The following is a 25,079-nucleotide window of genomic DNA, read 5'->3' as shown; positions in this document are numbered from 1 at the left end:
GTAATACTACAATTACGACAATTCAATGGGTTTCAGAAAGACTTCCGTGGTTGAGAATTTCACCAATCAAAACCCACGCGTTTTAAGACTCCGCGTACACCAATTGGACAGAATTGGTATTGCTATGTACTTGCGTTTAGTCAAGTTAGGTTAAAGTGACAAGATTCGATTGAGCAGGAACAGCTGTATGACAGATGACATCTAGCTAGCGTGTTAAGTAAATAGCAGTTCATAATAGTTCATATTCTTTTCCATTTTAACTCTTCTTACTATTACCTCTGGACATTCTAAGGCACATGAGAATATGTAGAGACGAGTTATCTGGTATTTTAAAAGGAAATGAGGAAAGGCAAGAAACACCAACATAACACTGGATCTCAAGCGACTGGAAATGGAAACGTGAAGAGACAAGGGGGTAAGCCGGCTAAATGTGCACACATTATGGGCTATTTGATGATAGAAATACCGTTTCACATAGATTGGAACGAACAGAGAGGATGCATCGAAAACATACATAGCTAGCTAACCATCGCATCAGTTGGCCTCATTTGAGCTACTTGGCAATCTCTCCTTGCTACGTGTACAATGCATTTTGCACTCGGTTTTTCAGTGGGAAGCGTTCAAAAAACAAATAGCCTATAGCATTGCTTAACCAGTTTTTCCTCTTAAAGAAATGCTGCTGAAGCGTCATGAAAATCTCAGCGAATTTAAAGAGCAATGACAATGAATAGCAGTGGTAGTTTCCCAGTTGTTACGATACCATACAACATGCCATTCGCACCATATAGTGAAATGTCTGCCAGCCAGAAATCATTGCGTAGCACCCTTGTTTTAGGCCAACAGCATACAACGATTGAGGACACAATATCTAGAAAAGGACACCAATATTTACTTGCATTTCCAGAAGTAATTTTCTTGCCACATCATAAGTTTATGGAAAACATTCACGTGACTTTCTTTCATTCTTTCCAGCCTTTATGTGTATGATATAGGCTAGCTACAGTAGAATTCCTAAGAATGCCCTAAGACATTGAAACCGAAAATATATTTTGGAGCCGGATTGACTGTATGGCAAGCAGTATTCTCTAAAGCATAGGTATTAGGCTATATATATATATATATATATATATATATATATATATATTTGAATATGAATGTAGCACATATGCCCCAGTTGCTGTCTGTCCAAAAAACTCAAAAAAAAGCAGTAAACAACGTTTCCCATGTAGACAGTGTAACAAGAAAATGTATTCTCTATGATAATACTGTACCTGTGACTGATCGCACTCAAATATATTTGTTTTGTTCATGTGGCACGTGACTGGTTTCCTTTGCGTATGTGCACATATGATTATATTTAGCTCAGTAGCTAGATGGTGAGCTGCTGTTTATGTATAAGTGTCTGAAATGTAATTACCTCCATTGTGCATTTGTGATAATGATTCCAGTTGTGTTGTAAATTCATTCAAGGCATGTTGTGGACGATTGCACTAATGCTTGCAGTTTTTGTCCAGTGATGAAAACTGATCAGGCCAAATTAAAATATATAAAATATATATATATTTCTCCAAATTCCGTCCTATACATATGCCCCCTCTCTAATTGTCAAGCATCCAGGGTGAGGATTTCCTATTCTATACACAATTCAAATCAATGTAGCAGTCAAATGAATGAGATTGAAATACAATTTTTTAAATTATTATTATTATTATTTTTTACATTTGGTAAACCGCTAAAATGAAGATACACATGGAGATTGGGGGGGGGGGGGGGGGGATGTGCATCACAGCATCACAAAGCTCTGTAATTTCAACATGTACAAGTTTACACTGAAGCGTGGCATGTCACAAGAGGCACAGTTAAAGATCTACAAAACAACCTGCCATTTTAGAGTTACAGGGTATCCTACGCTACCATTCAACAATGGCAAAATAACAATGGCCTTTTCGCAGGATTTCCAGAGGGGAGACATTTTTAATGACAATTCATCAAAATAGGTCTTGAATTTGCCAAACTACATCTGAACTGCAATCAAGAACCATGTCCGAACATTGGACAAATCCTGGTGTAAATTTGAAGACAATACCACCAAAAATGTGTTGTATACAATATGCTTGTGGAATTTTGCTGAAATTAGCTCGCTTCCCCTGCCTAACGCCCTCCCCCTTCTGCTCCCTCGCCTTCTCACCTCCTCTCCACCTCCCTGTCCTTGCTCTCCCCTTGCCTTCTCTGGCAGCAGCAGGCTGTAGAAAATAACTAGATTAGCTAACTAGTTTACTAGTTTGAGTGAGGTCCATTTATAGAAGTTTTCGTCAAATACCCAATCTCCATCAACATGTCAAGCATGTCCCACAATTTCACACGCCACATTTATTATTCAAAATCAGGCCTACTCCTTATTTATTAATGTGCTGAATAATAATATGTATATTTTGAGAATGTTAATTCTCACCAATATAAAACAGACTCAAGGACTTCATTGCACATGCCCTGTGCTGTGGAGTCAAAGCTGTTTTCACTGTATTCACTCAGATGAGTGATTTTGTCTAAGGCCTCCAAAATTCAAGTCTTTTGTTTAGACTTAGGGATTGCAAAATAAATTTTGTTGGGAAACATCATCCTTTATAGGCATAAAACCTCAAGAACTTTTCTTGCCAGCGCGTAACATTTTAGCATGTGTACTAAAAAAACTTGTTTTGTTTATTCTGGAGAAACAATACATGTCCTTTCATGCAAGGCTAACAAACCACCTTTAGAAAAGTAATTTCATCAGCTAAAATGCTTTTCAGTTATCGCTATAATATCTTGCCGCAGGCTGGCTGTGTACTGGGCAGAACTTACACTGTCGAGCTCCTGTTGTTGGTTGCGCACAGTGGCTCCCATTAGCTATACTGTGGGACTGCTTAGACAGTACTTATCAGAGAAGGTTGTACGTGGACCCATCTTGTTTCAGAGAGTCTGTCCGAACTGTCACACGTACTGATAACAGAGGAGTGAATATTTGTGATTCTTGATTTTCCTGGGGAAAAATGATCATTTGTGAACCGTTCAATTGTGGTTCGTGCCAATGCGTTGTTTTCTGTATTTTATGAGCATAAAATATGCATCCATACTTGTATAGTCTATTTTATACAGTTTTTAATGAATCTTTGTCAAGGGTGTGAACAAGAAAGGAGTTTACTGTAGTTGTAACCAGGTAAGAGGATGTACATTCAGCCTGTGGTGTCCATTATGTGTAGAGGCCATAATGGCTCTCCTCTCCTCCTACAGAGCCGGAGTCCAGGAAGAAGCAGAAACTGGTTGAGATCCACCAGGCCCTGAACAGTGACCCTGTGGACATTGAGACCCTGCGGACAGCGGCCATTAGCGAGGGAGGGCTGCTGACCAATGATATCAGGAGGAAAGTGTGGCCGAAGCTGCTCAGCGTCAACGTGTACAACCTGCCGGCCAAACCCTGTAAGAGAAGTGTGTGTGCGTGCGTTTGTGTTTGTGTGCACGTGTGAACGTGCGTTTGTGTGCATGTGTGTGCGTGCGTTTGTGTGCACGTGTGTGTGTGCATTGGTTTGTGTGCACGTGTGGTGCGTTTGTGTGCACGTGTGTGCGTGCGTTTGTGTGCACGTGTGAGCGTGCGTTTGTGTGTGCGTGCATTTGTGTATGTGTGCAGTGCTGTGCATTGTGGTCGTGCGTTTGTGTGACGTGTGTGTGTGCGTTTGTGAGTGTGAGCGTGGCGTTTTGTGTGTGCGTGCATTTGTGTATGTGTGCATGTGTATGCGTGCATTTGGTTTGTGTGCACGTGTGAGCGTGCGTTTGTGTTTGTGTGCACGTGTGAGCGTGCGTTTGTGTGTGCGTGCATTTGTGTATGCATGCATGTGTATGCGTGCGTTTGTGGGTACGTGTGTGCGTGCGTTTGTGTGTACGTGTGTGTGTGCGTTTGTGTATGTGTGAGCGTGCGTTGTGTTTGTGTGTACGTGTGTTCGTGCATTTGTGTATGTGCGTACGTGTCAGCGTGCATTTGTGTATGTGTATACGTGTAGGTCAGTTTGAGTGAGAGCCTGTGAGTATGTGTACTGTACATGTGTGTCTGTGTTTGTGGGCATGTGTTTATGTGTGAGCTTGCCCGATGAGCGAGCATGCACTGTGCATTTATTTTTTTCATTAGTGTCTTATTGTACGTGTATCTTTATACGTACTGTATGTATGTGTTTGTGCATGTGCATATGTTTGTGTGAGTGTGGGCATGTGTATATGTATGTGTTTACATCTGTGTGGCTGAGAGATTGAGAGCAGAAAATAGCCATGAAACGTGGGTATTTATGTATGACCCGTTGTCAGTGCTATACTTTCTCTTTGTGCATAAAGCTATATTTAGATTTTAGAGTTCTCACACATGCTGGTGATGCACTGTATGGCACTGAAAGCATTCTGAGCCTTGGCACCTCCGTCACTCGCACATATCAACTTACTGCAGAAGAAGTGACACAGCAATTATCAGTGAATGTCATTTAAACAGTGAGCAGTGTTCAGCACGTCTGCATACGGTTATCCTGTCTTACCTTCAGCTAAAGATGCCAGAGAAGGCCACAAGGATTACAACCAGGTGCTGCTGGACGTCCGGAGGTCAATGCGGCGCTTTCCTAAAGGTAAACTCCGTCGCTGTCTCCGTTTTGGCACGGAGAGACACGGGCTGCGTTCGGTGGGGGTTTAAACGGCATGGTTAATGAACGAGCAAATGAAAGCATTAGCGAGCAAAAGAAGCGCAGTGCTTCCCCCCCCCCCCCCCCTCATCCCGCCCACCAATCTAAATGCAAATGCCAGCATGCGTGATGGGGGGTGGCTGATCGGCGCTGTTTGCCCAGGGATGCGCACAGACCAGAGGGAGGTCCTCCAGGAGCAGCTGACTGACATCATCCTGGACGTCCTGCGGAGGAACCCGCAGCTGCACTACTACCAGGGCTACCACGACATCGTGGTGACCTTCCTGCTGGTGGTGGGCGAGCGGATGGCCATCGCCATGGTGGAGACCCTGTCCAATCACCACCTCCGGTGAGGAAGCGCGCCCTCTGCTGGCCGCCCTGTGTTTAGCCACCGTCCTTGAAAAAGCTTCCCTGGGGCTGTTCTTTTTTTTTTAAAGTTGAATGACAACCAAATTAAATTTAAATTGTACGAGAGAATTCTTTTATTTCCAGGACTGATTTATTTATTTATTTATTTTCTTCGAGGGGGTTGAGTGGAGTCTTCTATTTACATTCATTTGAAAGTGGTTTATCTTATTTCATTAATATCTTAATGTTTCGGAGAGGTTAGACAGAGCCGGTTGTACTACATTTTGGCTGTTGGCTGCTGCTGTACTCTTTCGCACAACAAGAGAGTGGTCTGTAATTTTGAGCTCCCCTTTCTCCTTCATCCCCACAGTGAATAACGCATGTTGCTCATTTTGATGTAACTGAATCCGGTTTTAATTAAAACAAAAGAAAATGCTGACGGCGTATTGTTGTGCAGGGACTTCATGGACCCCACCATGGACAGCACCAAACACATCCTGAATTACCTGATGCCCATTCTGGAGGAGGTAGACCCTGAGCTGCACTGCTTCATGCTGAGGTACCATTATGTCAACAGCGGGGGAATTAGCGTTGGCGGCAAACAGCACTGAAACAGCAGCACTTAGCTCATTAGCGCCCTCCATATCCCCTCCGCGTGTAGGCCTTTATTTTTAGCGTAGCTTGGACACACTCAAAGCGTAGCAGCGCATGGATATCACCGCCGAGGGTCTGAATTGTATCTATTTTTGAAATTCGGTCATTGTGCTACAAATTTGCAGCAGGTCGCCTTTTGTTTAAAGATGCCCTTACAGGGTTTTCTGTGTATATTTACAGTAAACTTTAAAAGGTAATGTGCGTGGATATTTGGGAAGAAAGAAATGTGGTTTGTTGGGGCACCAGATTTATAAATCTTTTCTGTGAGGAGTTTTTACTTATGGGTGCATGATACAGTATGTCTGGCTAAACGCATTCCCTTGGAGCTATTTTCAGATACTTACAGACTTAACTGGAAAAAATAACATTTTCAATGTTCCAATTAGATGTACCAGCCAATTAGAGGTAGCCTTCACAAAAATAATAATTGCGAGGTCACCTACTGGTTTTACCCCCTCTTTCAGAGAGAAGTCTAGGCACTCTTTAAAGAACGCAAAGTCTTACTTACTGCCAAATGAAATTGGTGCCAATGAGGCATGTTTTATTTTGTAAAGAGGGCTCGGAGTCTTTTCTGCTGACGCAGAAGCGCGGCCCCTTCTCGTCTGTTACTCTTTATTTCCGCCTGATTCAGTATTGCGTTACCGTGACGAGATGTGACTGAACAGAAATGGCTTCCTCCCTCGGGGGAGCGGCGCCGGTTTTTGCCTCAGCGGGTAGCGCGCGGAGAGAGAGAGAGAGCACGCGGCACCGGCGTGTCGCGGTATATTAATTGCAATAGATCAAAAGTAAGAGATATGGAGAAAATCTATTTTATTGATTTCCCCAGCTTCTATTCCGTCTCCCTCCGACTGCGCCAGCAGAGCCTAATGCCACGCAGGAGGGGGAGGGAGCGAGGGCTGAAAAAGAGTTTCGCTGTAAATTAATACAGTAGATTTCTTGTTTATTGGGGAATTTTTCTCCTGTTGCTATACGTGCATAATTGATTACCTGACAAGAAAGTACAGCTCTCTGCAAAATATAATTGGGGAGGCTAGTGCTTTCCGTGGCCTTATTTCCAGGGAGCTGTCAGTAGTGGAGAGTGGAAAACTCTGCAGGTCTGTTCGTCTTTTTTTCTTTCGGTGTCACGCGGCTCTTGATTGCCGGTCCATTTTGTGCCGGTTTACAAGTCAAGCCAGCGAGTTGCCTCGCATAGCTTGACTCAGCTTTGCAGGAAAACCGTATGCGTCCTCCCCCACCCCCAACTGGAAAGAAACAACACTTAAGACGATCAGTGTTTCGGATGGGAAACTTAAGTGTTACATGACTTTTTTTTCACTCCTTTTTCATCTTATTGGCGGTGTCCGGCGACGGTGCACTTACCTGGCGTGCTGCGCGTGACAAACTCGACACACGCATGAAATTTCCCATGGATAATTTACACTTTTTTTGTTCTTTTTTTCTTTTCTTTTTAAAAACCGCATAGACCTGTGGTCTCGCGTGCAGCTTATAGGGCGCTAGACATAAAAGAAAGCTATTTTTAATAGCGGTGCATTTAAAATTTAGAGAATAAGAGCTTCTTAATAAATAATGAACGCGTGCATCCCAGGAGCCGGGCGCAAGTGTACGAGCTGCTGTCTGGTCATACTGCCAGGAGCCTAAGTAAATGTGAACCCCCCCTACCCCCGTTTACCAAATTTTCGTGTTTCTGCTTTACCTTGTTTTAGGTTAGGTGCCTGAGTTGTCTGTTCACTGTTAGTGTGGAGGGGAAAATGTGGAGCAGAATGTGGCTGCATGTAGAAGTCAAGACCTTGTATTGTTAGCTTGTATTTACACACCCTTGCACCCCCCCTCCAAAAAAACAACCAAAAAAAAAGAAAAGTGATACATGAAAAAAACAAGTGATAAATGTCATGCGTCTCGCAGTGTCCACATTATTTACATTTGCTTTCTGTGAACACTGTTATCCAGAGTGACATGCACAGCTTTCTTAGGTATAGAATATTTTTTTCTTGAATATTTACTCATGCAATGAAGGTTAAGTACCTTGCTCAAGGGTACAGTGATAGTACCCCCCTACCTGGCATTCAAACGTACACCTCACAGTTCTGTAACCATTGTTACACTGCCGCCTCAAAGTTATGAATTATATTTGGCTACAGTTCTGGTACTGGATTTGGCCTGACAACACTATTTAGTAACGGCTTCAGACAAGTTGTGATAAGTTTGAAAAAATTTTACGTAAATTAAACGCATATCTCATACAGTAGCACCAGTGTAGAAGTGAAGTTATACCGCTGGTGCTAAACATTGGTGTGCTCTCAGATAGTTTTACCCATAGCCCTTCTTATGAAGCAGCATGTTGTGCAATCAATCAGACGACCCGGCAGCGCGTGTCTGTCATCCCTGAGATGCGCAGGCACCGGGAGCTGCGCCCATGCAGAGATAAATGATAAAACGGGGGAGATGAGTACCTCATGCATACAGTTGGGCTGCCGCGTGGAGAAATCGATTTGCACTTTTGTCTGTCGCTGGCTGAATTGGCAAGATTGTCTAAGTGAAACCCTTCCAAGATGCGCGTCACAACTGCGCATGCTGTACAAATCATAATCTCCCCTCATTCCCCAAGTTCCTATTGTGCTATCTTCATTCCAATCAAAGTAGCATGAGCCCGTTTTTGGTGCCGGTGGTAGGTATTTCACTCGAGATAAGCTGCTCACTGCAGGCTCCAGCCATTACTGTACATTAAATCTTACTGGCTATCCATTATCTGCAACAAAGAAGTACAGGGAACAAGGCTACTTTTTTATTTTATTTTTTTATTTCCTGCACAGTTGAAATTTAACAAAGCATTTTTCTGGTATTTGCCACCTCAGATGTTATGCTTGTGTTACACGATTAATAAGATACCGTGGACGTTGCTCAAATTTATCTGTGGCTTCAGTGAGCTTCACTTTAAAATGATTGCATTTTTAATAGCAGATGAAATTGCCTTAATGACCTTGCTCATACCAATGAGAATCAGGCAGCTTAGCAGCAGAAGCTAGTTGTATGAATACTGTCATCAACACTAATTTAATTAGGCTATTCTAGCTGCATTTTAGTGTTCTCATTAGGTAATTTAAAATACTTGTTATTGCGCTTGAACTTGTTATTGAAGATTGTCAGTGAAGCTCATGGCATTTAATCGTGGCATTGGCAATTACTGTACAGCTAGATTAGCTACTTAGTACATGAAACTGCATGTTTGTTAAACCAAAGCATAAAAAGTAGCCTTGATGATAGTACAACTGTATGAATATATATATATATATATATATATATATATATATATATATATATATATACAGTGAGCTCCATAATTTTTGGGACAAAGACATATTTTTCTTGAGTTGGCTCTGTTCTCCACGGTTTTAGGTTTTATAATCAAACAATTCACACGTGGGAAAAAAGGCACATTCTCAGCTTTTATTTAAGGGTATTTTTATACATTTTTGTTCCACCCTGTAGAAATTTACAGAACTTTTTTTAAAATCATAGCCCCCCATTTCAGGGCAGGATAATGTTTGGGACAAATGGCTTCACAGGTGTTTCAGAGTAGTCCGGTATGTTCGGTTTCTTTAACCGCACTTTAATCTGTACTTCAACCGCATGTGCATCGTTTGATAGCAAATCTGAAATTGTGAACTACTGAGCCAAATCGAGAAAAAAAGGCTTTGTCCCCAACATTACGGAGCTCACTGCATGTGAAAGTTTTTATTTAGCGTGTATTGTACGAAGAAGTTTACTTATGAACGACTCACCGATCCGAGCGCTCACTCAGACTTTTTTTAGAGTGCTGCCGAAGTGGCTGCTGATTGGCTCCCTCTGTTGTGCTGCAAAGTTGCCGGAGCTCCGTGCTGCCGCTGACACCCAGCTGGCCCTCGTCCAGGATGCCGTGGTGGCAGCGCGGGCCCGGGTAAAAAAAAGTATCGGCTCGGGCAGAACTTTGTCCTTGGAGCGGTAATGAAGCTGCGAGAGGAGCGATGACTCATCCCGGCAACCGGGGGCCTTTATCGCCGCGGAGCCGCCGCCGCCGCCGCTCGCGGTCATTAGCGGCCGAGCGCCGGTTTATCTTGGTTCCGATCCCCGGCGGATCTGACGCGCCCGCTCGCCCTCGTCAGCACTTTTTCGCGAGACGAGTCAAGGACTGCGCCGCCGCACCTCTCCCCGGCGGGCAGGGCCGCGCGGACCTTCCCCCGTCCGTAGAGAGAGAGAGAAAAAACAAAAAGAAAAGCTGGGCTGTGCTCTCAGAACAGGGCTCTCTGGGGTCTCTCAAGACCCCGAGCGCCTGGGCCGTCGGTGTTTCGTTAGACCAGGGCTGCCCCGTCCCGTTCCTGGAGATCCGCCGTCCTGCGGGTTTTCGTTTCAACCCTAATTTGGCGCACCTGATTCCACTAATTAGCAGCTCAGTGAGATCTCCAGCTGTTTTCTTAAGTTGCACTTTTCTTAAATTGCACTTTTGCTGTTATTTTTTTCATATACATGTCTGCAGCCTGAGAAGAGCTCCCAGCTATTTGAATGTTTATTTACTTTTTACTACTTTTTAAATTTATTTTATGTATTTTTAATGTACTGTCAAATCAATCACTATTCTGCAAAGCGCTTTGGATTGCATTCAATTGTATGAATATGTGCTATACAAATGAACTTAACTTGACTTGTTGAATGTGGTGTACTTGCTAGGGTTGAAGGGAAAGCATACCGGAGGACTGTAGATCTCCAGGAAGAGTGTTGGGGAGCCCTGCATTAACACTTTTGAGTTGTTGCCTGTTGCCTAATTGTTTGAGGGAAAAGGTGTGGTGAGCATCGCGTGCGGCTGACATACGCTTCAGTTCAGGATCTTTGCTGCGAGCTCCCGTGAGTCATGACGTGAATATCAATCCCGGTCTCCGCTAACGCGCGCGTTTCGCGCGAATGCGAGCTGAGGGAGGATCGTTTAAGCCCCTCTGTTCCATTGGCTGGGCAATAACAACCTGAGATTCCACTTTCTTTATCTGCTGGAGCAGCTTGTGTATCAGTGTGTCAAAAGGTTGTAGGTGGGACCGTTTAAAGTCCCACCTCTGGGGGGGGGGGGTGTTGGGGGGGGGGGCACGCGCCGCTTCTGACGCCGATGTCGCCGTTTTGGTTCTGCAGGGCGGAGGTGGGGACCATTTTCGCGCTGAGCTGGCTGATTACGTGGTACGGTCACGTCCTCTCCGAGTTCCGGCACGTTCTCCGGCTCTACGACTTCTTCCTGGCCTCCCACCCTCTCATGGCCATCTACTTCGCCGCAGTGGTAAGAATCAATTTTCTCACCGCGGGCCTCTTTGTATTCCGGCGCCTTCCGCGGCGTCTGAGGTGCATGCGGGAGTAGGGCTGGTCCCGTGGCCCACCCCTTTTACTCTCCGGACCACGCGCGCGCTTAGCCACAGCCGTTTGCGGAAGCTTCATAGACCCTGTTGGCGTGTCGTTGAGTCTATCGAATAGTGAAATTACCTCCCGTACTGTTCGTTTTTGCCCTGTTAGATCTTACCAAGTGGTAAGGCTGTGACGCATGTGACTTAAAAAATCTTCCACAGTTGACCTGAAATCTTGTTTGCTGTTTTATTTTGTCGTTTTTTTTTTTTTTTTCTCATATTGCTTTTCCATAGCAACTTAATTAGTCTACTCTCAATTAATGATGGTAATTATGACCTTGCATTCATAATCCGGTGAACCACGCTGTGCAGTTTGGCATTGCGCACGGGGCGCGGTGCACATTAGTTAAAGCGCGCGTGCTAGGACTCCTCAATGTCGCCGCCGCTCTCCATTAATACGCCATTTTTCCATATTGTCATTTTCTGTTCTTTACCGTTGGGCTTCGGGGACGGCTTTCACACCATGGGGATGGATTCCACTGCAGGCTCCTCCCTCACTGCTTTACTTTTTAAAAATTTGTTTATTTATTTATTTTTTGCATTTCCTCTCATTTTCTGCCTCATACACCTTCCAAAAAAAAATGTTATTTATTTTTCCCCCCTCCCCGTTTTTTTTTTTTTTTCTTGTGCGCATCATGTGGGAATCGAGGGCACTTTGTTGTAGACCAGTTAATTAAACAACTCTAATGAACTCACTGGAGGATTGTTCTGGAAGACTTGGGCTGTTTGTGCGAGATTAGTTTAAATGGCTCCTTTCTTCTCTCTCCATAAGCCTATCCCCTGCTCGATACGGGGTGGAAACCAAAAGGGGCGCGGTGCCTTTTGAAGTCGGGATAACTAAGCAGGCAGGAAATGTAGTTCAGTCCGCCTGTTAGCCGGGCTGATAGCGGGGGGGGGGGGCCTTAACCCTTTCCCCCCCGGGGGGCGAGTGGGGGTGAGCGGGCCCCCGTGCGGGCGGACGCTGGAGCGGCCCCGGCTGACCCCGCCCCCTGTGCGTGTCCCCGCCCCCCCCTCCAGATCGTCCTGCACAGGGAGGAGGAGGTGAAGACGTGCGAGTGCGACATGGCCAGCGTGCACCACCTCCTGTCCCAGATCCCCCAGGACCTTCCGTACGAGGACCTGATCGTCCGGGCGCAGAGGCTCTTCCTCCGCTACCCGCCCGCCCTGCTGGCCAAGAGGGCCGCCCTGCAGTCGCGCAAGAGGTGAGTCTGCCCCGCCCCTCTCTGTGTCCCGGCCACGCCCAGCCCAGCAAAGCCACACCCAGGCCAGCCCTGCCCCTCTCTGTCCCAGCCCCGCCCAGTCCCGCCCGTCTCTGTCCCAGCCTAGCCCAACCCCACCCTGCCCAGCCCCACTCCTGGTGAAAGAGGCCCCACCTTTCTGCTGTACAGCTATAAACCTTTCTGCAGTGTCTGATAGTGTATGATGGATGATACGTGCTGAGCACACCTGAGTTAAAGGTCTCCACTGCGGTGGTCAGAGGGAGGCTTGGCCTTTGCCCATGTCACTGAGGAGTTGGGAGCTACACGGAAAGTCTGGGCCGGGGTGGGACGAGTGCGGACCGGGCTGGACGAGAACTGGAACAGACCTGCGTAAGGCCAAGACTCACAGGGCTTGGTACTTCAGTGTTTTATGTAATGTTGCGCTGAAAGCAGAGTTTCTAAAGCTCCTTGTTTTATTTTCGCGGTGACGGGAGGGCGTTAGATGAACCAGGTGGGAACGCCGAGCCTGTGGCCCCCCCAGTGGTAAACAGTTGCAGAGACCAACCCCCCACCCCCCCCCCCCCCTCCCCCCACCGACCTGTTCCTGGACTCTGCGTTTTCCCCTGTCTGTGGCTGTAATCTATAACGCAGGTGCTGCGTGAAACACAAGCCCAGCGCCTTACTGTCTTACCGAGGGGTGCCCTGAGCTGCCCAGTCTGGCTCAGGCGTGAGCGCTGGTGGAGGCGCTGCTGGGACAGGGGCGCCGTGCGAGCGGCTGGTGGGTGGGGCCACCGCCGAGACACAGTCCTTCACCGCTCTCAAGGCGCTGGACGTTGTTCTGGTAGCCCAGTGCACCCCAGGGAAGGTGTTTGGTTGGACGTGCCGAGTGTTCGTGAGTCCGCTTCATAAGGTTAACGGACTCTGGGTTCAGGTTCTCCATCCGTTAGGCTGACCCGATCGCTAACACTTGCTTCTCTTTTGAAAAGACACGTATATTTTTCAAGAGAATGTATTGAGCTACAGTCAGGAAATGTCTTGTGTCTCCCTAAATTATCATTTTTACTGTCTACATCCAATAATTTTGTTCCCCGAAGAACTACCTTGTCTAAATGTTCACAGTGAGCTATCAACAAGCAACTTCAGCAAACTCAAAGCCTTCAAAAGGCCAGTGGGTTTGCACTGCCTCAGTTCTCCTTGTAAATGTACAACGTGATGTTCTAGTACTCATATTGTAGTAAAGTATATGCTGGCCAGTTGACTGACACGTGTCAGAGTGGCAGCTGCATTGTTTGTATGCATGAATGCTCTAATGCTCTCATGTTTCCCTGCCTCAGAAACAAAATCAGGGTGTGTAAAATCTTTTCAATCGACCCAAAAGGCAACTATTGAGCCGGACAATATGAGGAACTCATATTTTGGCTGTCTCTGTGTGAGTTTTTGTTGTTCTGTTTATCTCGGAGGCAATTACCTGTAAGCCTGCGAGGGGAAGTCAAAGAACATAAATTAATTTAGTTCCTATTGAGCTCGGGAACTTTTGAAGAGCCCTGTCAATAACAGTACGTCAACCGCCCACTCCTCGCTCTCCCTGAGTGGCGTGCCGCCGGTGGCCAGCAGGTGGGGCTGTTGAGTGCGGAATGGCGGCTGGCGGCTCCAGATCCATTGTGACGCGGCGGCCCGCGCGTCCCGCCTGTCTGAACGCGAGTCCCTTTATTCTTAAACGTTACCTGTCAGCGCCCGAGATTGAATCCGCAGATGCCGTCTCCTACAGGGAGGAAGCCTGTTACGACATCGGCCGTAACAACAGGGGGAAATGAGGGGGAGAAAATGAAAAGTCTTTTTTACGCAGGGTTTTTTTTTTTTGTTGTTGTTGTCGCGTGGAAGCTTACCCCTGTAAAAACCGTGAGAGGAGTGACTGGAGGAGCGTGAAAAGCCCGCATGTTTTCCTCAGCGGCGCTGTCGGTTGTCTTGCCTCACCTCTTGGTGTCAAAAGGGACTTGGAGGCCCCTTATGGGGGCCAGCTATGCAATAAATGAGACACGTCCCCTGGCAATTATGTGCATGCCTAATTTTGCATAAATTATACCTCCCCTCAGCATCTGTGGCCTCTCGAGGCTGCAGGGCCTCGGCGGGGGCCAGGGAGGGGGGCGGGGACGGGCCGGGGGGGGGGGAGGGGGGAGGGGGGGTTGTGCGGGACTGCGGGGGGGGCCGTGGTGCTGCCCGCATTGTTCTTGGAGGTGATGAAATGAGCAAGCACGGCGCTTTAACCTTGCTCTCCATTGTCCTGCCTGACCTGGGAGCCCACAGCAGCCACAAGCATACAGTCTCCCAAACGCGACTGTGCCCCCCCCCCACACCTCCCTCCCCCTACCCCCAACGCAAACGCTTCTGCCCAAGAGAGGGTCCCACCCCACCCCCCTTCTTCCTGTTGTCTTTGTTCCCCAAATCCGTTCTCTGTAAAGAGACCTTTTTAAAGAGCCCTGGGTATATTTGCTATCTGCTTGTGCCTTTATCAGCCTTAGGTTTGCCTAGCGCTCAGTGCTAGCGCTGGGCTGGGAAACGTGCGCTCTTACGGTGCGTGTACTGCTGCCAGTGCACTAAATGAGCAGCGGAAGAGCAGCTCCTGCGCTACCATAAAAACTGCGAGTTGTGAGATCAGAAATGACGGCCCTGCCCCCGCCTGGGACCGGCTGTCAGGCCGCTGATTGATGTCTCCGCGTTTTTAACGTTGCATGCGATCAGCCGGTTCCCAGCGACGGGGACGGGGGGGGGGTTGTGTGTAGGCGGTTAATTTTAGCGATGCGGCTGAGCGCTTTGGCGACCGCCGCTCCTCCGCTCGTCAGCGGTACGCTCGTCTGCGTTTACCCCGACCGGTTCTTAAAGAAACCATTATTTTTTTATTTTTGTGATTTGTCCCATCGGCCGGTGCGTGTTTGGTTCAGAGGTGCGGGCGCCGCCTCCACCTGTAACCAGCCGTCTGGGGGGGGGGTGGGGGGGGGAGGCGTTCGTGGAGTGACGGGATTCCGCGCGGCTGGCTGTGGCGGCGGCGGCGGCGGCTGCCAAGTCTGTGGTGGGTGATTGTGTCACCCCGGGCTGGGCTTAATTCTGAGAGAGGGGGCTGTGCTTCTGCCCGAAAAGTGTCTGCAAAATGCAGCTGTCTGCTGTGGTTTAGCCTTTCGGCGCTTTCAAAGTACTGCGTGTGTGTGTGTGTGTGTGTGTGCATGCATGCTTGTGTGTGTGTGTGTGTTTATGCTTGTGTGTATGTGTGTGTGCTTGTTTGTTTCTCTCTCTGTCCCTGTGTGCATGTTTGTGCATCTCTTTGGCCAGATAGAGGCTGGGTAACAAGAAGCTCTGGATCTGACTGGGTAATAACGAGCTCTGGATCTGATTGGGTAATAGCGAGCTCTGGATCTGATTGGGTAATAACAGGCTGTGGATCCGATTAGCCAGCAAAGGTGACCCTCTGAAGGACAAGCGCTGTTTGAGCTCGCTCTTGACCTTGCAGAAAGTCGACTGCATCACTGTCAGCCTGGGGCCCACCACGCCCTTGTGGCCCCTCCTTTTTCTTTATACAATCCCAGCATGCTCTCTTCCTGCTGTGATCGCTGGGCCGGGGCCAACCGCTGTCCCACCAGGCGGCCTGTCCCCTGCGGGTTTTTGGGTAATCGAGGAGGGACGGGTGACGCAGGGACGAGAGAGCGGAATGTTCCGAATGAGGAACTGCAGCCTCATCAGGCCCAAAAGGACCAGTGCAACTCTCCTCCTGACCTGAAATAGCGTGGGACCCCCCTTGGTCCCCCAGGGAGGGGGGAGGGGCCCCATAGCCCCATAGAGAGGGGGTGCGGGAGGTCTGTAAGCAGCGTGTTTTCACTCCCCCAGAGTCTCCCGTTGGATTGTGTTTAGCGCCTCTCTGACGCCGCTCTGTGAAACAGGCTGTCTGTCAGAGACGCTGCATGCGGCGAGCATCAGCGTTGGGGGGGGGAGTTGGGGATGGGGCGGGGGGGGCTGCTCGCTGTATTTCCGCCAGTCCTTAATTATTTAGCAACAGCAGGAGAAAGATGGGCTTTTGCATAATCTTTTGGGATCGACTTAGGAATTAATTCATCATTGTCTGTCTTATTATTTTTTTTTTAAACTGCAGTTTTTCAGAGACCGGATGAGAGAAGCGCGGTGGCAGAGTAATGAAAGAATCTGGAGCGTTGAGCCCCTGTTGCTTTCAGAAAGCGTCTGCCAAATGATGATGCGGCAACGATGAGCTCAGCACTGCTGGGGGATCGCGGGCCTGTTTGACATTCCGGCCTTCTACTTCCCACCGTTTTCATTAGGAGCCGCAGTGTGTTGCACTTTACCGTGTACTAATGTTAGTGTGTCCGCGTTTCTGTATTTTACAGTTCTTCGGTTTTATTGTCATGGCTTTAGTTCCTGTATTATCCAGTGCTGTGGAAGGTGATGCTCTGAGATTGCTCAGTGGAAGGGGACGCTCTGAGATTGCTCAGGGAAGGGGACGCTCTGAGATTGCTCAGGGAAGGGGATGCTCTGAGTGTGCTCAGTGGGGGGATGCTCTGAGATTGCTCAGTGGAAGGGGACGCTCTGAGATTGCTCAGTGGAAGGGGATGCTCTGAGATTTCTCAGTGGAAGGGGATGCTCTGAGGGTGCTCAGTGGAAGGGGATGATCTGAGATTGCTCAGTGGAAGGGGATGCTCTGAGATTGTTCAGTGGAAGGGGATGCTCTGAGATTGCTCAGTGGAAGGGGGACGCTCTGAGATTGCTCAGTGGAAGGGGGGACGCTCTGAGATTTCTCAGTGGAAGGGGACGCTCTGAGATTGCTCAGTGGAAGGGGACGCTCTGAGATTGCTCAGCGGAAGGGGATGCTCTGAGTGTGCTCAGTGGAAGGGGACGCTTGGAGATTGCTCAGTGGAAGGGGATGCTCTGAGTGTGCTCAGTGGAAGGGGACGTTCTGAGATTGCTCAGTGGAAGGGGGGACGCTCTGAGATTGCTCAGTGGAAGGGGGGACGCTCTGAGATTTCTCAGTGGAAGGGGACGCTCTGAGATTGCTCAGTGGAAGGGGACGCTCTGAGATTGCTCAGTGGAAGGGGATGCTCTGAGTGTGCTCAGTGGAAGGGGACGCTCGGAGATTGCTCAGTGGAAGGGGATGCTCTGAGTGTGCTCAGTGGAAGGAGACGTTCTGAGATTGCTCAGTGGAAGGGGACGCTCTGAGATTGCTGAGTGGAAGGGGACGCTCTGAGATTGCTGAGTGGAAGGGGACGCTCTGAGATTGCTGAGTGGAAGGGGACGCTCTGAGATTGCTGAGTGGAAGGGGATGCTCTGAGATTGCTCAGTAGAAGGGGATACTCAGAGATTGCTCAGTGGAAGGGGATGCTCTGAGATTGCTCAATGGAAGGGGATGCTCTGAGATTGCTCAGTGGAAGGGGATGCTCTGAGATTGCTCAGTGGAAGGGGATGCTCTGAGTGTGCTCAGTGGAAGGAGACGTTCTGAGATTGCTCAGTGGAAGGGGACGCTCTGAGATTGCTGAGTGGAAGGGGACGCTCTGAGATTGCTGAGTGGAAGGGGACGCTCTGAGATTGCTGAGTGGAAGGGGACGCTCTGAGATTGCTGAGTGGAAGGGGATGCTCTGAGATTGGTCAGTAGAAGGGGATACTCAGAGATTGCTCAGTGGAAGGGGATGCTCTGAGATTGCTCAGTGGAAGGGGATGCTCTGAGATTGCTCAGTGGAAGGGGACGCTCTGAGATTGCTCAGTGGAAGGGGACGCTCTGAGATTTCTCAGTGGAAGGGGACGCTCTGAGGTTGCTCAGTGGAAGGGGACGCTCTGAGATTGCTCAGTGGAAGGGGATGCTCTGAGATTGCTCAGTGGAAGGGGACGCTCTGAGATTGCTCAGTGGAAGGGGGGACGCTCTGAGATTGCTCAGTGGAAGGGGGGACGCTCTGAGATTGCTCAGTGGAAGGGGGGACGCTCTGAGATTTCTCAGTGGAAGGGGACGCTCTGAGATTGCTCAGTGGAAGGGGACGCTCTGAGATTGCTCAGTGGAAGGGGATGCTCTGAGTGTGCTCAGTGGAAGGGGACGCTCGGAGATTGCTCAGTGGAAGGGGATGCTCTGAGTGTGCTCAGTGGAAGGAGAGGTTCTGAGATTGCTCAGTGGAAGGAGAGGTTCTGAGATTGCTCAGTGGAAGGGGACGCTCTGAGATTGCTGAGTGGAAGGGGACGCTCTGAGATTGCTGAGTGGAAGGGGACGCTCTGAGATTGCTGAGTGGAAGGGGACGCTCTGAGATTGCTGAGTGGAAGGGGATGCTCTGAGATTGGTCAGTAGAAGGGGATACTCAGAGATTGCTCAGTGGAAGGGGATGCTCTGAGATTGCTCAGTGGAAGGGGATGCTCTGAGATTGCTCAGTGGAAGGGGATGCTCTGAGATTGCTCAGTGGAAGGGGATGCTCTGAGATTGCTCAGTGGAAGGGGATGCTCTGAGATTGCTCAGTGGAAGGGGATGCTCTGAGATTGCTCAGTGGAAGGGCATGCTCAGATTTCTCAGTGGAAGGGGATGCTCTGAGATTGCTCAGTGGAAGGGGATGCTCTGAGATTGCTGAGTGGAAGGGGACGCTCTGAGATTGCTGAGTGGAAGGGGATGCTCTGAGATTGGTCAGTAGAAGGGGATACTCAGAGATTGCTCAGTGGAAGGGGATGCTCTGAGATTGCTCAGTGGAAGGGGATGCTCTGAGATTGCTCAGTGGAAGGGGATGCTCTGAGATTGGTCAGTAGAAGGGGATACTCAGAGATTGCTCAGTGGAAGGGGATGCTCTGAGATTGCTCAGTGGAAGGGGATGCTCTGAGATTGCTCAGTGGAAGGGGATGCTCAGATTTCTCAGTGGAAGGGGATGCTCTGAGATTGTTCAGTGGAAGGGGATGCTCTGAGATTGCTCAGTGGAAGGGGATGCTCTGAGATTGCTCAGTGGAAGGGGATGCTCTGAGATTGCTCAGTGGAAGGGGATGCTCTGAGATTGTTCAGTGGGAGGGGATGCTCTGAGATTGTTCAGTGGAAGGGGGTGCTCTGAGATTGCTCAGTGGAATGGGATGCTCTGAGATTGCTCAGTGGAAGGGGATGCTCTGAGATTGCTCAGCAGAGGCTGGTTGGTGTGCGTGTTGCGGCACAGAGTCCCGTCTGCTTGAGTTTCCCCCAGGAGCGGGCGAAATGGAAAGGGGGGGGTCTCCTTTCTGTGAGTTAGCCCCCCCCCCTCACGGAAGCGCAGCAGGAGCTGGAACCCCCTCTGGGCAAAACAACTTATATCTGCGTTAAATGCTGCTCTGCAGTGCCTGTGCACATAAGCAACGAGGCGCAGCAGCAAACACGGCAAACAAGCTGTTCTCGCAGGTATCAGCACCTGCGTCATTACATATCACCGAAACCATAACCGCCATTATCTCCCTCCACCGCTGTGCTTCTCACTTACCCGTCCGTCCAGTATTTCTCCAGTCCACAGTCCAGTTTCTGGAAGTGCTCTGTTTTGTTTCAAGATTTAAAAACCCTGGTGGGAGATTGGGGGGGGTTCAGCACCCTGACAGGAATAAAGGGGGCCGCTCGCTGCTAAAATTAGCTTCTGTCGATCACGAGCGCTCCGCGGGACCGTGAGTCACGGGAGCGTCGCCCGAGACGCGAGCGTCGCCGCGGCCCGTCGCCACGAGAGGCGGGCCCGCTGGGCGGAGGCCGCGGGAACGTCTCCGCTCACCAAAATAAACCTAATCGCTAATGTATGCCGTCAGCGCCAGCGTCCTCACCCCCCCCCCCCCCAACCCCAAACATCCCACCCCCCCTCCCAACCATCACCAAGCAAACGAATTTGAACAAACTGATTCGATGGCTGCGTGAAGTCAGCGGGAAGCGAAGCGGCGCGTTAATGTGGACTGAGCGGCGGGGGCTCCGGGGCGCCTGCGGAAGGAGGACTCGCAATATAAATAAGCCAGTCCACCGCCTCTTAGCGGGGAATAAGTTTCATTATTGAAAAAGCCCCCTTCTCTCGGGGGTTTGAGCTGCTAAAGTAAAAGTTTAAAAAGTTAATTGCTCTGGTGTTACCTGTCAGCTATTTTCGGCTTTGCGGCATTAGCTCTGGATCCTAATGAGAGCCGGAGAATGAGAATCAAGTCTAATTTTAAGAGAGGCGAAGGTCTTTGAGACACCGAGCCCCTCCGCGCTCGCCGCGCGGTTTCCGGGGAAACCTGTGTTTCTTAGCGTCGGCCCGTAATCCGAGAGGGAAGCCATTTGCATTTCGTTTATTGTAATGTTTAAGGATTCCTCTGGAGGGGAAAATAATGAGCCGCGTGAATATTTTATCATTTTTTTTTAACGATGTTTTCTTTCCTCCCCCCCCCGTAACTGTGATTCTAAAACGGTTTAATTAAAATCGGCGTCGCCCCCTCCTCCCTGTTCTGTGCTCCGGTCAGTCCTCGGGGCGGCCGTGAGAAGCGGTCCCCACGCTAAAGGTCAAGTGAGAGCAGAGCCGCGTCAGACGGGCGGAGTGCTGCGGCGTGCGCGTTTGATGCGAGTTGTACGCGTGGCGCACTCGTAACCACGTCTGCGCTGCTCTCCGCAGAACGCTCCCGTCAAATTCGGTGTTTTCAACTTTTGGACGTTTGGTTTTTCCGGAAAAGTTTTTTTTTGGCGCAGAAGCGGGAGAGAGAACGCGATTTACATCGTCATTATATTAAAGGGCACCCAGGGCTGTTCCTATGAAAGTGACCCGTTAGCCTGCGGTTATTATATAATCCTGTCTAATTGCAATTTGAGATTGGATTTCACTCCTCTAGAAAAAGTGTTAGCTCTGCAGATTCATGGGCAGTGGAACGTGGTTGGAGAGGCTCAGCCTACATCGTGTACAAGAACTGTTCTTGTGGCTCGTCCAGGTAGACGCTTTCCCCTGCTTCCACACCTTTCAGAGAATGGCCCCGGGTGCAGTTTATCATTAACGCTCATTTCCTGATTAATTTCTCACTTCCTGTCTCCCCTCCCCTCCACAGCATCGCCATCAGCTCGTTCAAGGACTTCCAGCTGGCCACCCTGCAGCAGCGGCCGGACGCCGTCCTGAGACGCCAGCTCCACCGCGGGCCCGCCGCCGCCCCGCCCGGCCTCCCGGGGGAAGCCCCGCCCACGGCCGCCAGCCAGCTGGTCAAGGTGGCCGTGTGGGGCATCTCGGCCACGCTGGGGGCGGCGGCGCTGGCCGTGGCCCAGACCGCCATGGAGTGGGCCCCTGACTTCCTCTTGCAGATGTTCTAAACCCCTCCCCCTCTCTCCGCATGCCCCGCCCCCTGTCGAGAAAAGGCGGGGCAGGGTGTGGTGTGGGCGGGGCAGCGAAGAAGCATGTGCCAAATGGGATGCGTTGATGTTCGAACCCTAACCCCTAACCCCTAAACCTAACCCACCTCTTCTATAAGAGCCAGGCGGGCGTGGGGTGTTGGGGGAGAGAGGGGGTTCTCTGTACTCCAGTGCAGTCAGTTTTCAGAAACATGATTTATTTATTCTCGAATTTCTATAGATTTTACTTGTGCTAATATTGGGTGAAAAAGGTGGGCGATTAGTTTTTGTAATCATAAGCATTTTGAATTGCTGTCCCGTCAGCAATATGTCTGGGCAAATCCTGCAAACAGCAGAGGTAGGAATTATTAGAGTTCTTTTTTTTTTCTGTCGAAAGTCATGACGGCAAAACGGCAGAAGTATAATCTAGGGAAATAAACAAGAAGGCAATAAGGTTGTCTGAAAATGTTCTACCATATTAATTTCCCGCAGTTTAAAGAAGGGCATTTCACTTCCACAGAAAAGCACTTTAGACCACGAGCGTTCCTCTGTAGCAAAGTGAGACGAAATATCAGCCGTCGCCCCAGAGGCCCGTGGCGGTCGCCTGCAGTGCGTGGGGGCTGAGGAAGCAGGCTCGTTGCTACGATGGCAGGGATCCCCCTGCCTTCCGGAACATTCCGCGCCTCGAGCTCGCGGGTGAGGCAGGACTACGGCGGGGCTTGGGCGTGGTCATCCGCGGTCCCGTGTCTCAAGGAAACTCAGATGATTATTTTAACGCGAATACGACCCCCCCGAATATCTTTCCAAGCCAGATAATCAGCAGTCTGATAACTCTGGATAATTTCTGTTTAACTGTGTCCTATGTAATCTGTTCTGTGTTTGTGCTATGATCACATGACCATATAGATACTGTAACATTTCCTCATGCCTTAAAAAAAACCACTGAGTGAGTCCATCTCACCTGTCACAATAACTGCTGAAAAGAGAGGGTGCTGAAAAACATGGTGTTTTACCACTGATTGAAACCAATGCAGAGCTGTATTCTGTATTCTGGTTAAAAGCCACTGGCCTTGGGTCAGGCCCATGTAGTAGGTTGGGACCAGGTGATGGTACTGCTGGTGTCCACTCTTAGGGCTGAGTTGTATACTATACCTTTATACCTTTATAGCTTTGATACCAAGACATGGGCCCACTCATTCAATACATTTGTTCACCTGGTTTCATTCATTGGTTTATTCATTGATTTATTTGTTGATTCATTCATTTATTGATTGACTCATTCATTTAGACATTCATTAATCTAATAGCTAATTAACTTATTTCATTTGTCTAAAGATCTGGTGGGTGGTCTGTCTGTACTTGCTTTTAAGATTAGCAATTTAAAATGCTTGAAAAGGACTGTTACCAGTGACATTGCTTGCTGATATTGCTTGAAGATCACTGTAAATTTAAATTATCTGCTGCATTATTCAAAAGGAAGTTAGGGTGCATTCTTCATTATTAAGGTCATACATATAGAACCTAACTGGTGGAAATGTTCCTTTTTGTTTTTCTTTTCAAAAGGGTGCCATTTGTGATTATGTCTGTGACATGTCATTTACTAAGAATGTAAAAAATCTCATTGGAAGCTGTTTGTATGAATTATTTAAGAACTAGAACACTATTTATGCCTAGAAGAGGTAAAAGTTTATTGGCTTTTGTGTGCATCATTGGCAGACGAGCTTGTTTGTGTGAGGAATTTGAAAGCGAGGGATATTGGCCGATTGGGCCAAGTTTAACTTGGTTTTTGTTGGCATCCGGATGAAGTGAAACGAGGCTGGAATGGTTTGCGATGTTCTCTTGATGACAGCGGGAGTCTTCAGACTTCTCTGTTGTCCGATGTTTACCTTACAAGCGTTTCCGCGGATACTTTTTCTGAGACTCGCTGAGTTAACTGAGATATAATGAGGTTTTAATCATTAAGAGTTGGCAGCGTCTGCCGTTAGGAGGCAAACGCGGCGTTTTACCTGCCTCCATTGGAGCGTCTCCCCTGCCAAAGCCGTTCTGGCTCCTTTTATACCCTTCCAACTCGAAGAGCACTAGAACACTGCCCTGTGCAATTTTGCCTGGTCTCCCCCCGTGCCAAGACCGAAAACAGACCAGAGTCTTCCCAGCAAAGTAGGTTGTCACCATGGTCATGGTCAATTCCATTTCAATTCGGTCCATTCAATTCGTTCGCCGCGAGAGAAAATTGAGTTCTTGGCTGGCCTGCCTGGTTGAGTAAAGGTAAAATAAAAAAAAAATTGAAATTCAATTCATGAATTGGAGAAAAAAGTCCACGATGTTCTATAGGGATTTGTCAATAATGAATTGAATTTCAATTTGTGCCCTGAATTGATTGAATTGTAGTGGAATGGACCCCAGCCATGGCCATCAGATTCAGTCTCAAAGGGAGCAGAAAGAGCGACAGATGAACAGTGTTTCTTGCCAGCTTGCCCAAAGGGAATTAGAAAGCTGTTTTACCGTGTTTTCTTATATGTGATATTGACTGATTGAATGGCATTTTGCATTTTCGTATTAACATGAGGAAAATTTTGATACACAGATATTTTCTCCCTAGTATTCAGTTTTGTAATGCGTTGTATTTATCGGGGGCACAACTCTGTTCCCTTGATGGCGAAGGCGGAATGTGTTTTGGCATCTGCCTCCTGACCCAGAGGGACATCGCGGGGACTGGAGAGTCACGGCCTGGCTGAGACCGCGGTCCCAGGAGGGGGGCCGCTGCGTGGGGGGGTGGGGGTGGGGGGTCTGTTTTTCACAGCAGTGGAGTGGCACTGCTCTGACCCAGAGCAGCTGGGTTTAGGTGCCACTGCTTGTCGGAGGGCATGAGCTGCCAAAACAAAGGGAGGTAGATAGAGAGGGCCTTAAACTGTGAGGGAGACTGATATGGAGGGTGCATGCGCATGTGTGTGTTTGTGTGTGTGTGTGTGTGCGTGTGTGTGCGATGTGCATGCGTTTGTGTGTATGTGTGTGTGCAGTGGGTGTGTATGTGTGTGTGTGTGTGTGCAGTATGTGTGTGTGCGTGCGTGCATTTGCGTGTGTGTGTTGGAGGGGGAGGAGCGGTGGGAATGAATCCGGGTGAAGCGGGTAGAGGAGGGAGTGGGCGGAGCTTTGTGTCTGCCGCCTGAGTGACAGGTGACCGTTTGGGCTCACTTTGACAGCGCGTAGTGAAAGCAGCACCCGTCGGACAGCCTGCGGTTTCTCTGTCTCATGCACACGGCCGCGTTTGGGGAAACGGTGACGCGCAGCCTAGTTTTATTACCTGCGAGCTGTGCTCTCTCTTCACTGCGCATGTGCAAATGTGCTCCATTAGCATCGTGGCAATCTATGTGCAGTAACCTGTTCTGATGGCTTGCCGATGTCACCAAGGAAATACGTCTTGCTTCATTTTGTATACATTGAGAATGAATAAACTTGAAATGCATCACCAGCCGAA

At 48.9% G+C, this 25,079-nt stretch overlaps 1 protein-coding gene across 1 annotated transcript; it reads left to right on the top strand.

Annotated features, from left to right (window-relative positions):
• Nucleotides 1-138: 138 nt before the first annotated feature.
• On the top strand, nucleotides 139-25,079 carry zgc:63863 (uncharacterized protein LOC393372 homolog). The gene is made up of 8 exons (XM_064348367.1): nucleotides 139-415; nucleotides 3,271-3,456; nucleotides 4,560-4,640; nucleotides 4,857-5,043; nucleotides 5,500-5,601; nucleotides 10,848-10,989; nucleotides 12,128-12,312; nucleotides 21,331-25,079. The coding sequence occupies exons 1-8, from the start codon at nucleotides 340-342 to the stop codon at nucleotides 21,584-21,586; spliced, it is 1,215 nt and encodes a 404-aa protein (XP_064204437.1). The 5' UTR covers nucleotides 139-339; the 3' UTR covers nucleotides 21,587-25,079.

This window comes from Anguilla rostrata, chromosome 8 (assembly GCF_018555375.3).
Source record: "Anguilla rostrata isolate EN2019 chromosome 8, ASM1855537v3, whole genome shotgun sequence".
NCBI lineage: Eukaryota > Metazoa > Chordata > Actinopteri > Anguilliformes > Anguillidae > Anguilla > Anguilla rostrata.
Note: the sequence above shows the minus strand (reverse complement) of the source record. Positions and strands in the feature narration are given on the sequence as shown.

Bases quoted from the DNA above. Each gene is read 5' to 3' on its own strand.
- zgc:63863 (XM_064348367.1), top strand. From the start codon at position 340: ATGAGGAAAGGCAAGAAACACCAACATAACACTGGATCTCAAGCGACT. The intron at 5,044-5,499 runs GTGAGGAAGCGC...ATTGTTGTGCAG, and splicing joins CTGTCCAATCACCACCTCCG to GGACTTCATGGACCCCACCA. The intron at 5,602-10,847 runs GTACCATTATGT...TTGGTTCTGCAG, and splicing joins CTGCACTGCTTCATGCTGAG to GGCGGAGGTGGGGACCATTT.